The sequence below is a fragment of the Nymphaea colorata genome, chromosome 2 (genome assembly GCF_008831285.2).
Source record: "Nymphaea colorata isolate Beijing-Zhang1983 chromosome 2, ASM883128v2, whole genome shotgun sequence".
Classification (NCBI taxonomy): Eukaryota; Viridiplantae; Streptophyta; class Magnoliopsida; order Nymphaeales; family Nymphaeaceae; genus Nymphaea; species Nymphaea colorata.
The window spans coordinates 15,304,843-15,324,783 of record NC_045139.1 but is presented as its reverse complement, the minus strand read 5'-3'; the positions used below and the strand labels follow the sequence as shown (position 1 = coordinate 15,324,783).

Here is a 19,941-nt window from a genome sequence, read left to right as displayed (position 1 = left end):
AGTAGTAAAATCTGGTGTTTGTTTATAATAATTTTATGAATATAACCCAAAGATTGAGACAGATTTATGAAACATTGTGTTACAATGTTTTATGAGTAGCAGAATAATGAAACCGAAATACATATTCATTACACTGTCATATGAATCTGCCCCCTTTTTTTTGGAAGACAATAAGAATACGTTATCATTGCCAAACTATTCCTAAATTTAACCTCAATAAGAAGTGTTCTATTGATTCAGAAACCCGTTTTGATCTTATAAAGTTCATTATCACAAATTCTTGTATGAACAACACCAAAATGGAGCCATCGGACTAAGTACAGGAGGAGCACTTGAAGAAACAATCGGCTATAGAAACAGCAGATCGAACAATCAAAAGAACCATTATTTCTGTGTTCTAGACTTAAGAACAGGACCAGTGAGTAAGGCTCCTTTCTGAGATTGCACAATTGGAAACTTGCATACTGACTCCTATCAAACTTGACTGTACTTTGTTTGAACAGCAGATTGTGTGTGTGACAGTAGATGAGTTTCTTTACTTCTCTTTTTCCCACTCCGACGAACTGAGCCAATACAAACACTTTGTATTTACTTTTTTCTTATAAAGTTAGTAGAAACTAGAAACTGAGCGCACGCGCACATAGATAGCAGTAATACATGTATATTCATCAAACTATTCTCTTGTTGGTATTCTAAGTATTTATTACTTTTGCACCCATAGTTATGGACAAAACTATGTGCTCTGCTCACATCAACCTTCCATAATAGAGAGACGTATATTTTAGTCAGTTATCCCATGAAAAAAAGTTACCATGGTTATTTATTTCACTGTGGCTCCGCCACTGTCAATGCTTGATACACTGTCTCTTGCACTTTGCGCCGCCTTTCTTCTTTTGAATGTTTTAAGTGGAAATGCTTGATCAAGTAGACTTGATAAGCTCGAGTTGGCATCTGTTTTAAAGAGATGATCTGAAATGAAACTACCAATTTCAGTTTCATCTTCATCATCCTTGCACATGAAATGGCTGGTGCTCTTAATTGTACTGAAATTAAATAACTTTCTATTTGATTTACCTAGTCGTTGGAGTGTAGAGCTTGATCTCAATTTAACATGGATCTCAATTAAATCCATTTCTATTTGATTTACCAATTAAGAAATTGAATCAAATTCTAATCTACGAGATGACATCCGATCAGATTCGGGTTTGGTATACATATGTATCAAATTGGATTCGGATCAGATTGAGTTTCAACTAAATATCTGACATACAATGCTCTTACATTTTAAAAATGAGCTGGATTCAACTAAAAATTCGGATTCGGATATGAACGTAAAAAATGAAATTCAGATTGTAAAATCAGATTTCGGATTTGGATATGACTTTCCTTCATTCGTATTCAAATACGATTATATGAGTATTCGAAAAAGTGGATGTAGTTAAAAGTATATCAAATTTGAATATGACCCATTAACATCCCTATAATCTCTAATCTCTTTAGTTTGGAGTCTTCATCTAAATTATTTTAGGCCTAACTCATGCATCAAATGCTGGATCAATGAGAATTCAGAATAAGAAAAGGGAAAGGAACTTTGTAGTATTTTAAAGAAGGAATTAAAGACACATGGGTAAATTTTTATAACAAACATGTGATGAGCAATAACTTTGTAAAAAGGTGAACACTCATAAATATCACTTCCCTAATTGGCGTCCTTTTCCCCTTTTCCGGGCAGCCAATAACAAGATTGATCAACGCTAAGAAAGCAGAATATGTTATGTACAATAATATTATTGCAAAGATAAACAGAGAATTGTTAATTAGGTCATAGCGGCCATGTGAGTGGCTTGAGATGCTTACCTTCTTTCTTTTCACTTTTTGTACATGATGCCACCCAAAAGCAACCAGGATCACACTTCTTTTGCAAAAGTGTTTAAGGCACATAAGTTGCATTCATTTTGCTAATAAAAATACCGTTCTCCGCAAATCACTTCTTTAAGTGTTGTTAAAATTGGCTTCAATCAGCACGGTAGTCAGCGGCAGAGCCAGAAAATTTTGGTTGAGTAGCACTAACCGATCTTTTGTTTAAGAAGACGAGTGCTTGCGGGGCAGTGACTTAGGTCTGGTGTGGGCACCATATGTGGCTGGTTCTATCTGAACATAGGTCCAGCTTAATCCAGCCCTTGAAATCATGTATTATGAACTAAGATAGTAGGTAGCCATTCTGTTTTTTCAAAAGTATTTCAAACTTTTTGTTCTTGATGATTGTTCTTGAATTGATTGAACCTTGGCAAATTCTGATTTTGAGAAAGAATGCAATTAGGTTTTGAAGGTGATTTTAACCATTGGTGGAGCCAGGGAGCCGTCAGGAGCCATGGCTCCGACTCAGTTTTTTTAGGGTAAGAAAGTTACTGCTCGTAATTTTTAAAAGTTTTAGTTTAACCTATATAAAGTTTTTGGAAAATATATAGTTTGGCTTTTGTCCAAATTTTGAAAATATAATTTGGCTCCTCGACGGAAAATTCCTAGCTCTATCCTCATTTTTACAACACACAGAGAATTCATCAAGAAATAACAGCGGAAGAAAATGGAAGATATAGTACTTTCATGCAAATCTCAATGGAATTTAGAAAAGTTTTGACATAAAGCCCTAGAAAAAATGCTTCAGGGAAAAATTGCAGTCTTGTTTAACGAGTGTCCCTTCAAGAATGCTGGTTTCGTTCACTAAAATCAGGTCCCCTTTTAGAGTTATATAATATGGATGGGAGGTTCTTTAGTTTCAATTGATGAAATAAATAAGATTGGAAGAAGACCCTGAACCGTTTTAATTGATCGTGAAAAGGTTAGGCATGGCCGCAACAATATTAAAAGCTTCACCCTATTTATTAAGCAAAACAGGCCATTCTTTAAAGTTCATAACTTCATATTTATTGTTAATGAGCAAAGGACACCTACATTAAATAATAACAAACGCATTTACCAAGTTGCTTTTTTTTCTCATTAATGATAAAAATTTGCCATTTGTATGATCATAAGATAAAAAGATTGCATTTTCTTGAAAGAGAATACAAAAGAACTAAATGCCATCCTGCCAACTTGCTTGTTAATTGGCATCCATTGCATTCAAAAGTTGCTACTTTCTCTGCCATTTTTTAATCAACTCTTCATTTCGTGCATGCATATGGGAGGAGAAAAAACAACGTTTTATTGGACATGTCATATATTTTTAACCATGACCAAAACTTGAAAACCCATTATTTTTTTTTTTGAAAAAAATATCCGAATACTCCTTAAAAAATGTATACATTATGATTAATGTTATTATAAAATTTTATGAAAAATATAAGTGTGTCTGCCACTGACCACTAGAATCTCACATTCAATTACAAGGGAAAAAAAATAGTAGCTCTCAATTGTACAAGATTTACTGATCAATTTTTTTATCAGAGAGAGTTTGATACTTTTAGTCCTGGTATCCCGTTATTGTTAATCTTTCTTCATCTATAAAGGATTTTCATAAGTTTAGCCACAGAAACGGCAAGGGAAAACTGCTAGAAGATCTGGGCACCAAATGAAAAGAGGATTGATTACGATTCTCTAAATCATCTTGAGAAACATCACCAATACAAAAAAGACGATAAGAATTGGATTCTTTTTATCTGGATTTGAGCAAGAAGTATAGTGTAATTAACTAATATATCTCGAGAAGGAGGAGCTTTGGTATGATATGGAGGAAAACGCAGACTTTTAGACCTTGTCCGTGTTTGCATGCCTGCATAGATATCGAGAGGGATGTTTGATCCTTTGTCCGTCGAACGATGCCAAGTGACAACAAGATATGATGTAGGAATCCATGCATGTTTATTTCTCGAATCTTGTGTCAAACCCTTCACTTGACATTCTTCAAATTCATGGCTCTCCCATAAGATCTGACCCGTGGATCTTGGATCCAGGTAATTCGATCCTCCATTTTGAGCAGGAATAAAACTTTTTCATGCACCTTTGATATTATATCCAAAGTGGTTTGAGATCTTGGCATCAAAATCTCAAATTCAAGGATTTAAAATCGATACAATTCAAACATAGAGGATTCTTGAGATATCGGCACTTACGATGAACTGATTTTTAGTGTTTTATTGTTGATTTGGTAATTCTACTTGAGGGGCATGGTATAGGTTATATTTTTAGTGTTTTATTATTGATTTTTATGGGTGCTGCTCCTAGTAAATCTATAAAATAAAAAATATCTTTTTTTAAATCTTTTTAAATAAGGAAAAAAGGGGGGGGGGGACCAATATAACGGGTAATAATTAAATCGTAAAATTCAACATAAGTGGCAATTTGTAGTTCATGCCATAAGGCTACGGCCGTTTTCTGAAAAATCGGTTAAATTTATAGGTGCGTATGAAAATTAAAAGAGAAAAGTAGAAAAGCCAAGCCCCTATACGTCCATGCCAAAAGTCGCATACGTGAAGGAAGGGCGGCGTTTCACTTCTCTCCCTCTCCTCTCCGTCGTCGATTTCCTTTTCCCCACACCTCGTTACTCGTCCCCTCTTCAACTTCCGGTTCTCCCGCCGGAAAAATGGCCCCCATCGACCCTCACTCCTTCTCCGACGCCGCCCACGCCTTCGTCTCCCACGTCTCCCTCGCGCTCTACTTCGATTTCGCAACCACCACCATCGACGGCACCGCCCTCCTCTCCCTCTCCCGCCCCCACACGGGCTCCCTCTCCCTCGACACTCGTTCCCTCGCCATTCACTCCGTCGCCGACCCGGCCACGCTCGATCCGCTCCCCTTCTCTCTTGACTCCAATCCCGACCCCATCAAGGGCCAGCTCCTTTCCGTCACCCTCTCCGACCACCACCATTCCCTCCTCGTCCGCTTCTCTACCCATCCTTCTTCCTCCGCCCTCCAGTGGCTTTCCCCTCCCCAAACCTCCGGCAAGCGCCTCCCCTACGTCTACACCCAATGCCAGCCCATCCACGCCCGCTCCATCTTCCCCTGCAACGATACCCCCACTGCCCGCATCCGCTTCTCCGCCCTCCTTAACCTTCCCGGCCACATGTCCGCCGTCATGTCCGCCGCACACGTCCGCCGCCGTCCTCCAGCAGCGGGAGAGGGTCCCGACGACGAGCGGTGGTGTGCGGATGGCCGCGTCGTTGAAGAGTTTCGGATGGACCAGCCCATCCCGCCCTACCTGTTCGCATTCGCCGCAGGGGAAATCGTGTCCAGGGAGGTCGGTCCGCGGACGAGGGTCTACGCAGAGAAGGAGTCGCCGGTGCTCGAGGCGGCGGCTGCGGAGTTCGCGGAAACGGAGGCGATGATCAGGCAAGGGGAGAAGCTGTTTGGGGAGTATGAGTGGGAGAGGTTCGATCTGTTAGTGCTCCCCCCGAGCTTCCCTTACGGGGGAATGGAGAACCCGAGAATGGTGTTCTTGACGCCGACGGTGATCGCCGGAGATGGGAGCGGCGCGCAGGTGGTAGCACATGAGCTGGCTCATAGCTGGACTGGGAATTTAATCACCAATGCCAGCAACAACGATTTCTGGCTTAATGAGGTAATTTTTGCTTCTTGGCTGGAGGGCTTTGGGGGTTTTAGGATCTGACGGCATGTGGAGTCGTTGTCCAATCTCAGGTTCGTCGCGCCTCTTCTCTTCCAAGAGATTTCTCTCAATATTGTGTTTTAGATAGTGGAAGATTTGCAGACCGTTCCTTTTTCTCTTTTTGTATGGTTAGGAAAGTTGAATTTATTGTGAGGCTTCCTTTTTTTTTCCCATCTTTTTGGTTTGTTTTCATTTCTGCTGTTCTCTGCCTCGCAATCATCTCTCTCTCTCTCCCTGTGATGATCACCAATTTTTGGTGCTTTTTCATTTCTGCTGTTCTCCCTGTTGCTAATTCTCCCCCATCTGTTCTCTTGTATTTAGTTTCGCAGGGATTCTTCAGTTCCTGTACTTACTGAACTCCTTAATTGGCCAAGTTTCTCTGCTTTCTGTTTCCTCCAATCTGTGTATTTTCTCTTCTCTGATGAAATCGTATTTCTTTGTGTTATTTTTGCCCTTACTCTGCTTTTAGTTGTAATTATTTTCCGTTTTGATCTCGGTTGGATGGTTCAGCTGGTGGTGGTTCTAGAACGGATGTTCCTTGGCTCTTAACATTGGAGAAAAAAGGCCAAAGACCCCTTGGTTCTTTTCTCTTTGGAGTTCGATTGGATGGTTTCAGGTGTCTTTTTAGTGGTCCTTTCTAGGTTACGGTGGTTCCTTCTCGTCTCCCTTTTTAGCTCTTGGCTTTGGAATTTTCTTCTTTTTCTCTTTCTAGAGCCTGGATAATTTCTTTCAGGTTTTCGCACTTTGAGTTCAGCCCCTTTTTTCTTCGCATCCTTTTGATCGAGAGACATTGTCGCTTTTGCCCTCTTATTAGCTACTTGAATTCTCTGGTCTCTGCCTACACTCCGTCCTGCGCTGGTAGGCTGTCCTTGGTCACGCATTTCTAGCTTCTTCCCCTGTTCTCATTCTCCGTTCTCCGTTGCAGGGCTTCACGACCTACGCCGAGAGAAGGATTGTGGAGGTCGTCCAGGGCGAGGAGCGCGCCGCTCTGAACATTGGTATCGGATGGAGCGGCCTGAAAGAAGAAATGGAGAGGTTCAAGGACAATATGGAGTTCACCAAGCTGAGGACCAACCAGGAAGGAATCGACCCCGACGAAATCTACTCCCGTGTGCCATACGAGAAAGGATTCCAGTTTCTGTGGCGGATCGAGCGCCAGGTTAATGGTTTCACTCACCCCAGTTTCTCTTGCCCACAGATATCTTTTCGATTTCTAGTCCGATGCAGTTAGCTGTGTCTTGATTTTTCTGAGTCTCAAATCTTCGGGACTGATGCATGGCGGTGGCTTTTTGTTTGGAATCAACAGATTGGTCGACCTGATTTCGACGAATTCCTCAAGAAGTACATTGCCAAATTCAAATTCCAGTCGATCAATACGCAGACATTTTTAGATTTCTTGAAGGAGAGTGTTCCGGGCATTGAGAAGGACATCGACCTCGGTGCCTGGGTAGATGGCACCGGAATTCCGGCCGACGCCATGGAACCAGTTTCAGCTCTCTACGCCAAGATCGTGTCGCTCGCCAAGGAATTTAAGCTCGGAAGGATGCCAACGGAGGAAGAGACTGCGGATTGGGGAGGCCAAGAGTGGGAACTCTATTTGGAGAACCTGCCCAAGAATTCTGATCCATCTCAGGTTTTCATAGACTTTTGTTTTTTTCCTGTTCCTGCGCTGTTGTTCTCTCTTTCCGTATCTTCGTCTTTTGTTTCTGGTGGCTGTCGATCGCATTATGCGCGTTTCTTTCATGATTTTTTTTTTTGTCGGGTCAGTAGCAGTAAAGGTGATAGGCGCGCATTAATGGAGTAGAGATTCGTGATCTTCATTGACTCATCTGTTAATGTTGGTGCTGTTCGTGTTAAATGAATCAGCAAGTACCACTTGTGCGTTATAGCCAACTTGTCTTTAGGCAAAAGAGCAATCCCATCTGCGTGCATGGGGATATCCTTGCCCCAGGCTATAAAGGGTGTCCAGATGGGGGCTGCTCTAAGTAAGACAGAAGCTTCGGCCATGGCTGCCAGGGCAATGAGGGGATAGATAATTCCTTACCCTTCTCACGGCATTGCCGGTTTGATACGAGAATCAAGTGGTTTGACCCCTGCTGCATAAATGTGTACAGGTCCAAGCACTGGATGCTCGCTACGTGCTAGCGGAACACATGAACTGGGAAGTGAAGGTGGCGTTTCTGACGCTGGCGGCGTCTGTCGGCCTGAGGGACTACCATGCCGCCGTCGAGAAGACGCTGAATTCGGTGGGGAGGATGAAATATCTGCGCCCTCTTTACACTGCTCTGGTCACCGGCAAGTCGAAGGATGAAGGGCAGATGCTGGCCAAGAGGGTGTTCTCGGAAGCCCGAGATTCTTATCACCCGATTGCCCAGGGAGTTGTGGAGTCCATCCTCTGCAAGAACTCATGAGCAGAAGGCATAATCTCTCATCGCGCATTTTGTGTTTGCTTTTTCTTTTTTCTGGAGGGCCTTCTTCTTGCTCTCATCCTAAGATCTTGCTTTCTGTGTGGTGCACAACTCTTTCATTGCTTGAGGTATGTATATTGGAACGAATGAAGCATGTGTTATTATACTCTAGAAACAGAAAGTGTAGAGATGTCATTTTTTTTTGCATTTTCCGTTCGCATTTTCCGTTACATTTTGAATGAAACTTCTAGAGACCCTCGTTGGTCAAAATGAATTGAATAATGATCTTTCGAAGAATGGCTGTGATTTTCTTTTCATCTGGATGGGCCTCAGAAGCAGAAGCAGACGCAGACGGGGGAGACAGGGAGCTGCAGCGCTGCTGACAGGCGCAGTCCTTTTGTTACATAAGACAGATGGTACTTTTGCCGCGCTGAGCTTTTAATGGCTCCCTGAATTTTGACTTGGTTACGGACTTCGTTGACTGGATCCGGTTCAGTAAGGACTTGCTCCGGTTTGTCAATCTTGCGTGCTACACTCGTAGTGGAGAATCGACTTCGTTTTGTTAATGAACTGTCAGAAAAAAGAAAGAAAGAAAGGATCTGTGTCTCCATTTGATTGAAGTTAATATATTTGGCCTCTAAGACAAGTTAACTCACTTCAGAAATGTTTCATACATATGTATAAGCACATGAGATGTTAACAATCCACTGCCTACAAAAACAAAAATAGCCCGAAGGCTCCTCTCGTCGATCTTCAACTTTGACAGCGTCAACAATGTGGAAGCATCTTTCACCTGTGGCATTCAAGAAAACAGGTAACTTTTCCTTCCTCCTCTGTCTCAAACTCGAGAATCTTTCAGATAGAAAACCAAATTCTGGATATCTTCAAAATGTGAATGGGAAAGGCACAATCATCCATCTTTATGATACAAAAGGAACCTGTATAGTATGGAGGGACAGGTTACCATGTGTCTTCCCATACTTGATAAACCCTTGATGCTATTGTTTGATCACCCTATAAGTTGCAGCAGTGCATAGATACTGTTGTCGATAAGCTTACCGTCCTTTTTATTCTTCCTTCCTTTAGGGCGTGTTTGCAAGACCCATCAACCTTATTACGAGGATGAGCTAATATCTACTCTCACCAGACCTGTTCTCACACCCCAAAACCTGAAAGAAGGTCGGGCCTTCCCTCCGACTTTTTTCCTTCAGCTTTAGGCATAAAATGTTGTACGACTGGTGAAAAAAACTCTTGGATAAAAAGAATTGTGCTTGTTCTTGGTTTTGTGTGGCGTAGAGAACCTCTCCCCTCCTGCCATTCAAACACTCCTTTGATGAGAAAATCCATGGAAATTCTTCTGTTAACATGCCAAACAGTTCGAACTTGTAGAACCACAAAATACATGTTCCCCATGCTCCTTTTTCACCAGTTATATCTTCCTAATTGCTTGGACTTGTAACGAACAATGCATCATGCATGTCTTGGGCGATGAACTCTCTTCAATCTTCTTCTGTTTGGTGGTAAAATGGCAACCCTCCTACCAAAATTGTACGATGGAGAAATTCTTTCCTCTGCATGCAGCTATTATTATGCAGGCAACGGTTTCTCTTCGCCCTCGCCCCGCTGTGGCTTAGATAATTTAGTTCTGAAGAAAGTTTTTCTCTCACCGTGTATGATCGGGACACTCCATCTCAAAAGTACTTGGAGTAAAAACAAACAAGCAGATGACCGAGAGTGACACTTTGTCATGCATTAAGATGCTTCCCCCAAAATCTCTTTCGCCCCCGTACGGCCTACAGTGATGTGACAGAAAAACTGAGACACGTTGACAGGACTATTGCAGTCGGATCACCTGAGCCTTTATTTGCGTCTATCCAACATGCCTTCGGGAGCGTGTTTGAATGGTGAGACACGTTGTCGATAGGGTACCTTTAAGTTATGTTTTATCGGATTTCAGGAATCTGAAACCTCCAACATACATCTCAAATCAACACTACATTGTAAAAAAACGTATATTGCAGGTCGATCAGGGGAAGAGGGAGGGGCGCAGACCTCAAAACCATGGACATGAGATTCATGGTGATTTGAGATCACCACAGACCTTAGGTCCCCGGTAGTCAAACACAACTTTATTAGTTGCTTAGCATGAAATACATAACACCCACACTAATGACCTGTTTAGAAGGAAAGAAAAGGAAAAGAAGGGAAAAGATTGTCAATCCTGTATTTGGTTGGTTAATTAAGAAGGAAGGAAAGAACAGAAAAATGAAAAGGAAGCATTCCAAGTACAGAAAAGCCATGAAGATGTGGGTGTTAAGCTCACCCTCCACACCATCTTTTATGTCACTTGTGAGTCTTATGTTTGCTTAGAACTCTCCTTATGAGATGGAGGGTCTCAAAATGCAGTCTTTGTTAGGATCTTTGAAAATATAAATAGAGGCTTGTGGAAAATTTTCTTATCCTCCCAAAAAGGAAAAAAAAAAAAAACCTTGGCTCAGCCAAGGGTTGAAACTCAACCACTTGGAAACATAATCAAATTTGAATTTGAGACAGTTATTGGAAATCTAAGCAAAACAAGTGATTTGTTATCTCATGTCTGCTTTTAGTAGAATGATCAAGTAAAGTGGACGGTTTCTTCGTTTTCACATACATTCCAAGGAGCCCAAAGAAAGCAAGAGCTCGAATTCCAAATGGGTTTAACAGCATAAATATGATGCAACCTAAAATGGCATGAAAAAACATTTTGATAACAGATTTGTAACTCTCATGTTTGAGTTGAATCATACCCTTAATATATGGATTTTAAATTCATCCTGGGACCCTTTTATCAGATAAAGCTTAGGTACCAATATGAGAGTTAGGCAATGGATCAAATCTCCAAGAAAATTTGACTACAAGTTATCCATAAAAAATTTTGCCACATTTGTTTTAGTAAAAAAAAAAATTCCAAATGGGTTTAACAGCATTAAAAAATGAAAAAAATGGTAGGATTTTTCCTGTATAATAGGCCGTGCCGCAGTTTGGGACCAAAAAACAAAAAGCAGTTAAATAATTGAATAAATATGGAAAATTACAAAGGGACGCCGGGCCAATAACAAATAGTTCTAGCCCTGACCTTTGTCGATATAACAAAGAGGCCCTCATTTCTTTCAACAATTCACAACCCACTCCTGTGTTAATAAAAGAATGTTGAACTCTATCCCTGAATTTAATTATCTAAGATATAATACAGTCACTTATATTTATATTTTATTTTTTGTATTGGAAAGAATTGTTTGTGAATTTGTTGAAAAAATGAGGGCTTCTTTATTATATTGTAAAAGGTGTTCGCTTATTTGCTATTGACTCAAAGGTTGGGCGTTCTTGTTAAGATTTTTTACAAAAAATCTCTGCTACATGGCCGTTCTCCAGCGTTGGACAAAAAAAGGGTAGACGAAAAAGAAAGTCGGCGGAGAGAGAGAGAGAGGAATGACGATGGAGGGCATCGCGAGCTCGCTCTCACTAGTAACTAATGGGGGAAGCGGAAGCCTCCGCTTGTCATCTGCTGCTCCTGCTCCTGCTCCGCCTAACTCCCCTTTAAATAGCTGTTCAGCCCGTTTCCTCCTGGCCGTGGCGTCTTCCACCACCAGAATGAGCGGCGGCCGTCGTCGATCCGCCTCCCACATCCCTTCTGTCACGATCGACGCTGCCCCACTGCCACCTGCCACGTCCTTCGCTGCCCATCGTTCAAATTGCACCCCTGCACGGCCACACTTCTCGTCGAACCCCGGCCTCCCTTCCGCCATGGTCGCCGGAGACAAGACGAAGGACAAGGACGAGACCAGGCCTACGCTGCTTACACTCCCCACCCTCCTGACCCTAGGCCGAGTCGCCGCAGTTCCCCTCCTCGTCGCCGGTCAGAGTCTCTCTCTCTCTCTCTCCTCCCTCCCTCCCCCTTCTCTCTTCTTCTTTTTTTTTTTTTTCAAAGAGGATTTGAATGGTTTATGAACCGCGGATTCTAGATCTTGACGTTTTTTTAGGCCTTGTTCGATTAGGAGGGGGTTTTGCTGGAGTTGGGTATTTCTGAATCGGCTATACCGTTCTATTTTCTTTGTTCGTCTGCTTGCTGTGTTGGTCACGATCTTGTGGGGTCTTCTTAAAATTGTTTTGGTTTGTTTGGTTTTGCTGGGATTTCTGGATTCTATTATGAATAATGAATTGTATGCCTACCTCTTCGTATTCTGGGATTGAAGTTCATCATCCGGGAAGAAGCATGATGGGGGTAAGTGAGTAACTGTTGCCATCGTATGGCATCTATCTTGTTTAGATTGCAATCCTGATGAAATTATGAATGTACTAACTTTGAGCTTACTTTTAGTTTCTGATGAGAAATTCTGGTCAGAAGACAGCACAATAATATAATCCTTTCTCTCGATTGATCTATATATCTGTGTATCCACTTGTGCCTATCAAGACCTCGTGTCGTTCCAAAACCTTGTTACACTCTGATTGGGGCAGACGTGTGCAATGTAGCCATTAGGGTTCATGTTGGAAGGAGAAAACGCCGAATATGAATATTTGTAACTGAAGTGAACTCTGATTTATCTCCTCGAAAAGTCATCATCTAAATATAAGTCTTCATCTTAATCTATGCATCTATCTAAATAATTCTGTCCTTCATGAACCGATAACATTTGACAATTCTTATTAGCTTACATGTACGCCTGCAGTTTAGTCGTCAAAGTTCAAGTTTGTAAACATAAATTGTGAACTTTTGCGGCAATAAGTGGAACCTGATTTATCTCTCCGCAAATTCATGGCTGAGTAGCTGGGAGATAGCATATTCTCTTTAACATGTAAAGACAGTCTAGGACTGTGTTGCAATGCCATTCGTTGCTGACATGTTAGTTTTACTCTGTAGCATTTTATCTCGACGGTTGGTGGGCGAGCACAGCAACCACAGGCATTTTCCTTGCTGCAGCAGCCACAGACTGGCTTGATGGTTATCTTGCCAGAAAAGTATGATCTTTGTTCAGCTATTTTTCATTGGCCATCCATTTTGCAGGTGTATTTGACAAATTATGTACGGATACCTTTTGTTTATTATAAGGGATGAATGTTTAAACTTCATTTCTTATATATATCAGATGAAACTTGGCACTGCTTTTGGTGCATTTTTGGATCCTGTTGCTGATAAGGTCTGTTCCCTAACCAGTGCCATCTTTGTTTACTTATTTAATTTCTTTTACATTGGGCACCATGTGGCTGGTTGCCTAATGGAGAAAAGGTTGCTTCAAATATAAATCCTTAACTTGTCCCCTCCTGTATATAATTTGCAAAGCTGATTTTGTTCTTAACTGATGTAAAATATATCAACTGTTTGCAGCTTATGGTTGCTGCAACATTGATATTATTGTGCACCAAACGTCTAGAAGTTTCTGTGCTTGGATATGTGCCATGGCTTCTGACAGTGCCTTCAATTATTATCATTGGTAGAGAGGTGATTCTTACTTGTATGCTGCACATGAAGAATTGAATATTTCAAGCAATTTCATTCTCAATTAACTTTACAAAATGCAATATAGTTGGTGAAATGTTCTTGGAGTTGTCTGGCACCATGATCCTACATTTTCCTTTTGTGCTCTCCCTTTGGATATACGTTTTGTTATTTATTTCATAAAAAAGATTCACTTGGTTTGCTGTTGAAATTATATTGTAGTAGAGCAGAGATATTGGCTTCTCACAGTGCCTTTTATTATCATTCGTAGAGAGGTGATTCCTATTTATAATTTTATATACTGCACATGAAGAATTGAATATTTCAAACAGTTGCATTGGGAATTGATGTTACAAAATGCAATGTAGTTGGAGAAATGTTCTTGGAGTTGTCTAGCACCATGATCCTTCATTTTCCTTTTGTGCTCTCCCTTTGGATAATCTTTACATTTGTTATTTCATAAAAAATACTCACTTGGTCTGCTGTAGAAATTATATTGTAGTAGTGCAAAGATATTGTGCAAAGCGATAAGATTGGATGATGTGCATAGGACTATCTACTAAGTATATTATGACCTTTGGAACAAGTGAGACACTCGGTAACATGGTGCCACACCTTAAAAACTATGTCACATGGGTACAGGTACGGGTACGGGTGCCGGTATGGGTACGGGTACAAATCATTTTTAAAAAACTTGGGTACGGGGTTACGGTCGTACACACATATATGTCAAAAAATTTCAAACATAATAACATATTCGCACATATATATATCAAAAATTACAAACAGAATAACATATTATCATATTCATAAATCATAAACCAATAGAAACAGGGATCATTCCAAATAGACGAATCCTCTCATGAAATGATATATCACAACAATAATTAGGGAAGACGCAGATTTGAAAAATCTGCAATAGGAGACTCAAACATGTCTCATTGCCGAACACATTTATCAAGCTATATGTTTAGCTTGCAAGATGTCTTGGAGGTTGGAAGACAAAACGGCCCCTGGTATAGACACTATAATCAATTTGACTATTGTATTACCGAGCGGAGCAGCTGAAGCACAATCTCATTCTTCTACTGCAGATTAGAGCTTATCAGCTATAACATGGAAAGCAATAGGATTATAGGACAGAAAATGAGGTCAAATCTAAATATTCAGATTCTCTCATATAGTATTGAAATATAACGTGATTAAAAGAAATTTAGGCTGCCTTAGACAGTCTGCATCTACTCGGGCATGGAAAAAAGCAGAGAGAACCATCAGTACAGCAAGCAACAATTTTACGAATACAAAGAAAAGGAAAAAGAAGAAATGGGACAGAGAGAACCATCGGTCGACAACACTAGCAAATAGAACAGGGGTGGCCGTCGTCGTCAGTTGTCGCCGGCGGCGAAGGCAGTGGTGGAGCTGATGAAAATGAAAAGAAAAATGATAAAAGCGAAAAAAATACCGTGACAGTCGCTCCTGCCGTCGCCTCCTACCGTCTGCCGTCGCCGTTCTGCCCCTGCGTTCGCCGCCCCCGCTTTCACTGCCGCTGCCTTCGTCGCTGGACGTCGGTCGGTGAGAGGTAAGAGAGAAACCGAAACCCTTAACTTTCGTTTTAAGTTTTAAGGGTTTCGAACTTTCTTTTTTTTTTTAAACGTTAAAATGGTTTCGTTAAAATTAAAAACAGACATTTTTGAACTCGGTCAAATTTAACCGTGTCCAACAAAGAATGGATACGGCCTCCGGTGCGTTGACCGTACCCGGTATGGTCAACGCCGCACCATAGGCGTACCCAAGCCCGTACCCATACCCGTACCCATACCGGTACTGGACGGGTACTTCACCCTCATATGCGTACCCGTGTATCATAGCTTAAAAAGGAAAATTGGGATAATGGGGGAGTAGTAGCACATGACAAATATGAGAGAGTTGGTAGAGGTTGAATATAAGCTAGTAATGGGAACATACACAACCTGCAGGGCTGAGCCCAGGAAATTCACTTTGAATAAAGGCATTCATAGTAAGCTAAAGTTTCTCTTTAGTTTTTTTCTGCCTCTTTCAATGGCTGGACATGCTAATGACTAATGAACTATTATACCATTGAATAGTTGGGTACTTCACCACTGTTCTTTTTTCTGTAGTTGCATTTTCTATCCTATATGGATAGCATCATTAGTGGAAGACCCTTTGCTTTATTAGTTTGTAAATACTGTTCAACTGTTAATTTTCTTTTCTGTTACCACTTGCTGTCTCTTGACTGTTTGCAGCCTTCTATATGTGAGCTTAACTCTGTCTTGAATTGTGCAGATAACCATGTCAGCAGTGAGAGAATGGGCTGCTTCCCAGGATACTGGTGTTCTTGAGGTTCTGCTTTGTAGCATGCTCCATAATCTGTTCTGACAACTTCCTCTTATTTGTTCTTAATGAAATACCTAATGACAGGCTGTTGCTGTGAGCAATTTGGGGAAATGGAAGACTGCAACTCAGATGATTGCCTTGACGATCCTACTGGCTGGCAGAGATAGCAGGTTGTACATTGTGACAATATCTTCTGAAACTTCTTTTCCACCTCATCTAATTATGTTCAGACTCCTTTTAGTTGACATCCCGAGTCAAGTTTCTGTGAATGCTTAGACATGTATGTCCCAGATGTTTTGCCATCCCTCAAGTCATATGGCTGGAAAATTTTGTCCAAATCACCGATGGAACACGTTTCTGACCAAGAACAGTTGCAAGCCTGGTTCTTGTTTTCATTTTGTCTTTTTAAAATCATCCAAGTTGGTTTGAACTTGAAGTAGATATGTGAAACCTGATGTTGAGTCTCTTTATGTGATTCTAGCCCAATATTATCATCGTCTGCTCGTAATATAACTTTTGATTATTTAAATTATCCTGTGTTTTGGTATGCAGTCATGCTGGTTCAAGCCTTATAGCTGCCTCTGGAATTGCTCTGTTGTATCTGTCGGCTGGGCTTGCCCTCTTGTCCTTGGTCATGTACATGAAGGGTATCTGGTCGATACTTCTGAAGTAGTTGCATTTATTCAAAGCCAGCCATGGAAACCGATTGTTTTGATCTCGCCACATGCTCTGACAACTGAAGATTGAGTTACATTGGTTATCTTGAATGCGCCACATGATTGGATGAATCAAGATGTGCTGCGATTATGTTTTTTTGAGATCTCTTTTTAGTCCGTCCTTGGTTGGTTGGTTTGATCTCTGGCAGGACTGCCGACCTGATGGGCTTTCACAACACCAGCAAATTGCTGATAAGTTTTCGTGTAATTCCTTGTAGTCCGTCCTGGGGGCGAACTTGATACATGGTAACGAGCAATTCTTTTGCGTAGTTCTATAGGGAATCAAAACGTGGAGAATAATATATGTATTATGCACAATTTTTAAGATTTATAGGAATTATGCCCAATTGGGTTGTCCCATTTGGCATTTGTAAATGCTATTTGCTCTTTTTTTGTGCGTTCCACACGTGCTGTTTGCCCTTCATTTCATCCAAGTGTTTGCTTGTTCTATTGTAATAAATCGTGCAACAATATGGTTACCCTCAATATTTTTTGTGCAATGGCTTCATCCCTTGGCAACCTCAGAGTAAGAAGTTGATGCATTCCACACTGTTACACTGAAAAATAATATTTTGTCCCATCCGCTGCAATAAATTTTCGAAGAAACCAATGCTTTGTTTCTCTTCCAATCAATTTCCACACTAATTTACGAATACGAGGCATGTTGAGACGTGAACTCCAGCCCTTACAGCTTTCCAATTTCACTTGTCTGCAATGTTACCAAAATAATGGCGGCCCAACAGCAAGGATTCTATCCCCGTGGAAAGATACTTATACAAGTTTATACAAAACATATTTAAGTACGATCAATCAAAAGACCATATTAACAAGTTTACATTAAACTGTCTGGGAAGCACGTGCTCGTGTGCATGCGCGTGCATATGTGTGTGTGTGTGCGTGCGTGCAGTCACGAACCATCTTTAAACTATTATTTTGGATGTCAATTTCAATAATTGCAATCGTCAAATTGTAATTTTCAATTTCACTTTGAATGTTGAGACATGGTCAGCATTCCACTCGATCTAAGCCTCTTCCCATTCGTTTGTCTACAACCTCCTGCTCGGGGATGGATCCCATATTTAAAGATATTAATATGAATAATAAAGAAATATTGAAGGACTGGTATAGGCATATTTGGCTCTGCACTGGCTAAACTGACTCTACCAGATCTTGCCTTCTCTTTCTTACCTCAGGGCATCAAGTATTAACCAAAAGCATTGTGGAATATCTTGTAAATGTGTTTTTGTCGGGGACCTTGAAGACGAGAAATTGAAATATGGCAATAGGTACACTGAGCCTTTAAAAACAGCGGCCAAACAATGACGTTCGCTAGTGCAACTATTACGACGATTTTTAGCATTTTTTTTTTTTTGTTTAAAAATTCATCGGTCTGCATACTACAGCCGGCAGATTTCAATTTCTTCCTTGGAGACCATCTTTTGAGTTCTATAATTATTATGAATGACCATTCAAAATGAGTGATTTTTCCTACTTCCATTGTCTGCAAACTACAATTTTTTCTGTCGGGGTTGCATATGGCGTCTTCCTACAATCCTTTCACTCCCTTCGGCCTCTTAATTTTTTATGTGTCATGTACTATGTACTGTTAGATACACAGCACCATGAAAACCATCCCAGAGAACAGAAACATTATACAGTGGGCACATCCCAACCTGTTGTGAATCACAAACTAAATAAATGTTCAGTTCACTGTTCCACCAACCTTTTGCTGTTGCATGATGGTGCTTCATGTCTCGAAAGAGTCACCGCGCTCACGAACCAGATCTTTAACCATTTAAATAAAATAGATCTCCTGTGTCCTCTTTATCTTGATACTCAAGTGATAACCCACTTTTTCTTCTTTTCTGCAAGTCATGTTAGTAATCTGGCCTCTTTATTCTCTCTTGCAGAAAGCGGATTACATCAGTCACCGGCGATCATGGGGGCATGTGCAATGCACAGATGATTTGGTGTTCGCCTCTGTTTTCTTGTGGTTTGGTTGCTCACGTCACGTGCATTCGGTGTCACTCTATCGATCGGTCGGCACATGTGAAGCAATTAATTGTCACAACAATCTCTCCTCCGCTTTTGAGAAAGTTGCGGTTGATGTAATGTTAATGCTGCGGAGGTACAGGGGGAAGGGAGTGAGCCGAAGCGGGTCTCTGCTCATTCAAGGATTCAAGAAGGCATCTTGACGCTTGCAGAACGTTTTCCTTCGAAGAATCTTGCTGCCATGTTCGAATTGGATAAACCTAAAGACAACAAGAAGAAATTTAATGATCATAGCTTCCTTGGTATTACATAAAACTGGTTGGTGCTTCCATAAAGCCCAAGAAAATGACTTATCATCTGGTCTTCTTGATGAATTATGTTACGATGCAGTATGCTTATGGAAGCCGGGATTCATACCACGAGCAGCCATTTGCATTAGCCAGCAGACGAGCCAATCCCCCAACATTTTTTTTTTCTAATCTTTTTGAAGCAGGAAGAGAACATCGAAGAGAAACACAGTGGGAACAAAATTTTTTGTTCACGTAAACACAGACATTCAATATTAATGCAATGTCCTTTTAAGGGGGTGGGTGGGTGGGGGTGGTGTGCACGTGCCCTCCCTGGTCCTGCATCGTTTTGTCTCCTTCTGCAGTTATTGAGGCCTCGTTTGTCTCCATTCAGGAAAAGAAAAGGAAGTGGCCGAAGTGATTTTTAATGTGAAAAGTCAATTTCATAGAAGAACATAGGACATAAGTCTATTTTGTTAATATAATTGGTTTTATAAGCATGTCATCAGTTTGATTTTCATAAGTCTTAATTTTCTAGACTATATAAAAAAATAAAATCGTGACATTCAAATTGAAAGACATATCATATCTCCACCTATTAGTCCAAAGACAACCTAGGACCTCGGCTAGGTTCTCGGCTTTCGAGCCTTATTTGTTTAATTATTAACCTCTGCTCACTCAAAGTCTTATTTTAAGGCTAATCATGTTAGGTAAAAAAAACGGGTTCTCTTTTCACGATATCTGATTTATCCATGTCGGCATTTTTGAATTTGAATGTGTGCGAGTAAAGATCATGACGATATCTGAATTGGGCTTTTAAATTATACAGTTGAATGAGATCTAAATTCCACTTTTAAATTCAGAACCATATTCGTATTATGACACATTAAAGCTCGACTTTCAGAACATATGAATATCAAATATAAGAAAATTTAATTGGCGATATTGATATTCATTATTGAAGCGAGTATTTATTTAAAACCAAAAAGTGAATGTGATCGGATATAATTTCTTAAAAACTAAATTCAATCTTATAAATTCATATCCTAAATATTTGGAGCAGTTGAATCGAATACAGAATCATTGAGATGTAGAATCATTTATTCAA

At 40.6% G+C, this 19,941-nt stretch overlaps 2 protein-coding genes across 2 annotated transcripts; both read left to right on the top strand.

The window, feature by feature from the left end:
- The first annotated feature begins 4,470 nt into the window (after positions 1-4,470).
- On the top strand, positions 4,471-8,214 carry LOC116249018 (leucine aminopeptidase). The gene is made up of 4 exons (XM_031622112.2): positions 4,471-5,554; positions 6,525-6,758; positions 6,906-7,232; positions 7,714-8,214. The coding sequence occupies exons 1-4, from the start codon at positions 4,580-4,582 to the stop codon at positions 8,008-8,010; spliced, it is 1,833 nt and encodes a 610-aa protein (XP_031477972.1). The 5' UTR covers positions 4,471-4,579; the 3' UTR covers positions 8,011-8,214.
- A 3,193-nt stretch (positions 8,215-11,407) lies between these two features.
- Positions 11,408-16,929, top strand: LOC116248755 (CDP-diacylglycerol--glycerol-3-phosphate 3-phosphatidyltransferase 2-like). Its single transcript, XM_031621719.2, has 7 exons — positions 11,408-11,902; positions 12,908-13,005; positions 13,134-13,184; positions 13,373-13,486; positions 15,788-15,844; positions 15,923-16,008; positions 16,391-16,929. The coding sequence occupies exons 1-7, from the start codon at positions 11,476-11,478 to the stop codon at positions 16,509-16,511; spliced, it is 954 nt and encodes a 317-aa protein (XP_031477579.1). The 5' UTR covers positions 11,408-11,475; the 3' UTR covers positions 16,512-16,929.
- Positions 16,930-19,941: the final 3,012 nt, after the last annotated feature.

Coding starts and splice junctions, on each gene's coding strand:
- LOC116249018 (XM_031622112.2), top strand. CDS start 4,580: ATGGCCCCCATCGACCCTCACTCCTTCTCCGACGCCGCCCACGCCTTC. Junction 6,759..6,905: donor TGTGGCGGATCGAGCGCCAG/GTTAATGGTTTC, acceptor TGGAATCAACAG/ATTGGTCGACCTGATTTCGA. Junction 7,233..7,713: donor AGAATTCTGATCCATCTCAG/GTTTTCATAGAC, acceptor AAATGTGTACAG/GTCCAAGCACTGGATGCTCG.
- LOC116248755 (XM_031621719.2), top strand. CDS start 11,476: ATGACGATGGAGGGCATCGCGAGCTCGCTCTCACTAGTAACTAATGGG. Junction 13,487..15,787: donor TTATTATCATTGGTAGAGAG/GTGATTCTTACT, acceptor TGAATTGTGCAG/ATAACCATGTCAGCAGTGAG. Junction 16,009..16,390: donor CTGGCTGGCAGAGATAGCAG/GTTGTACATTGT, acceptor TTTGGTATGCAG/TCATGCTGGTTCAAGCCTTA.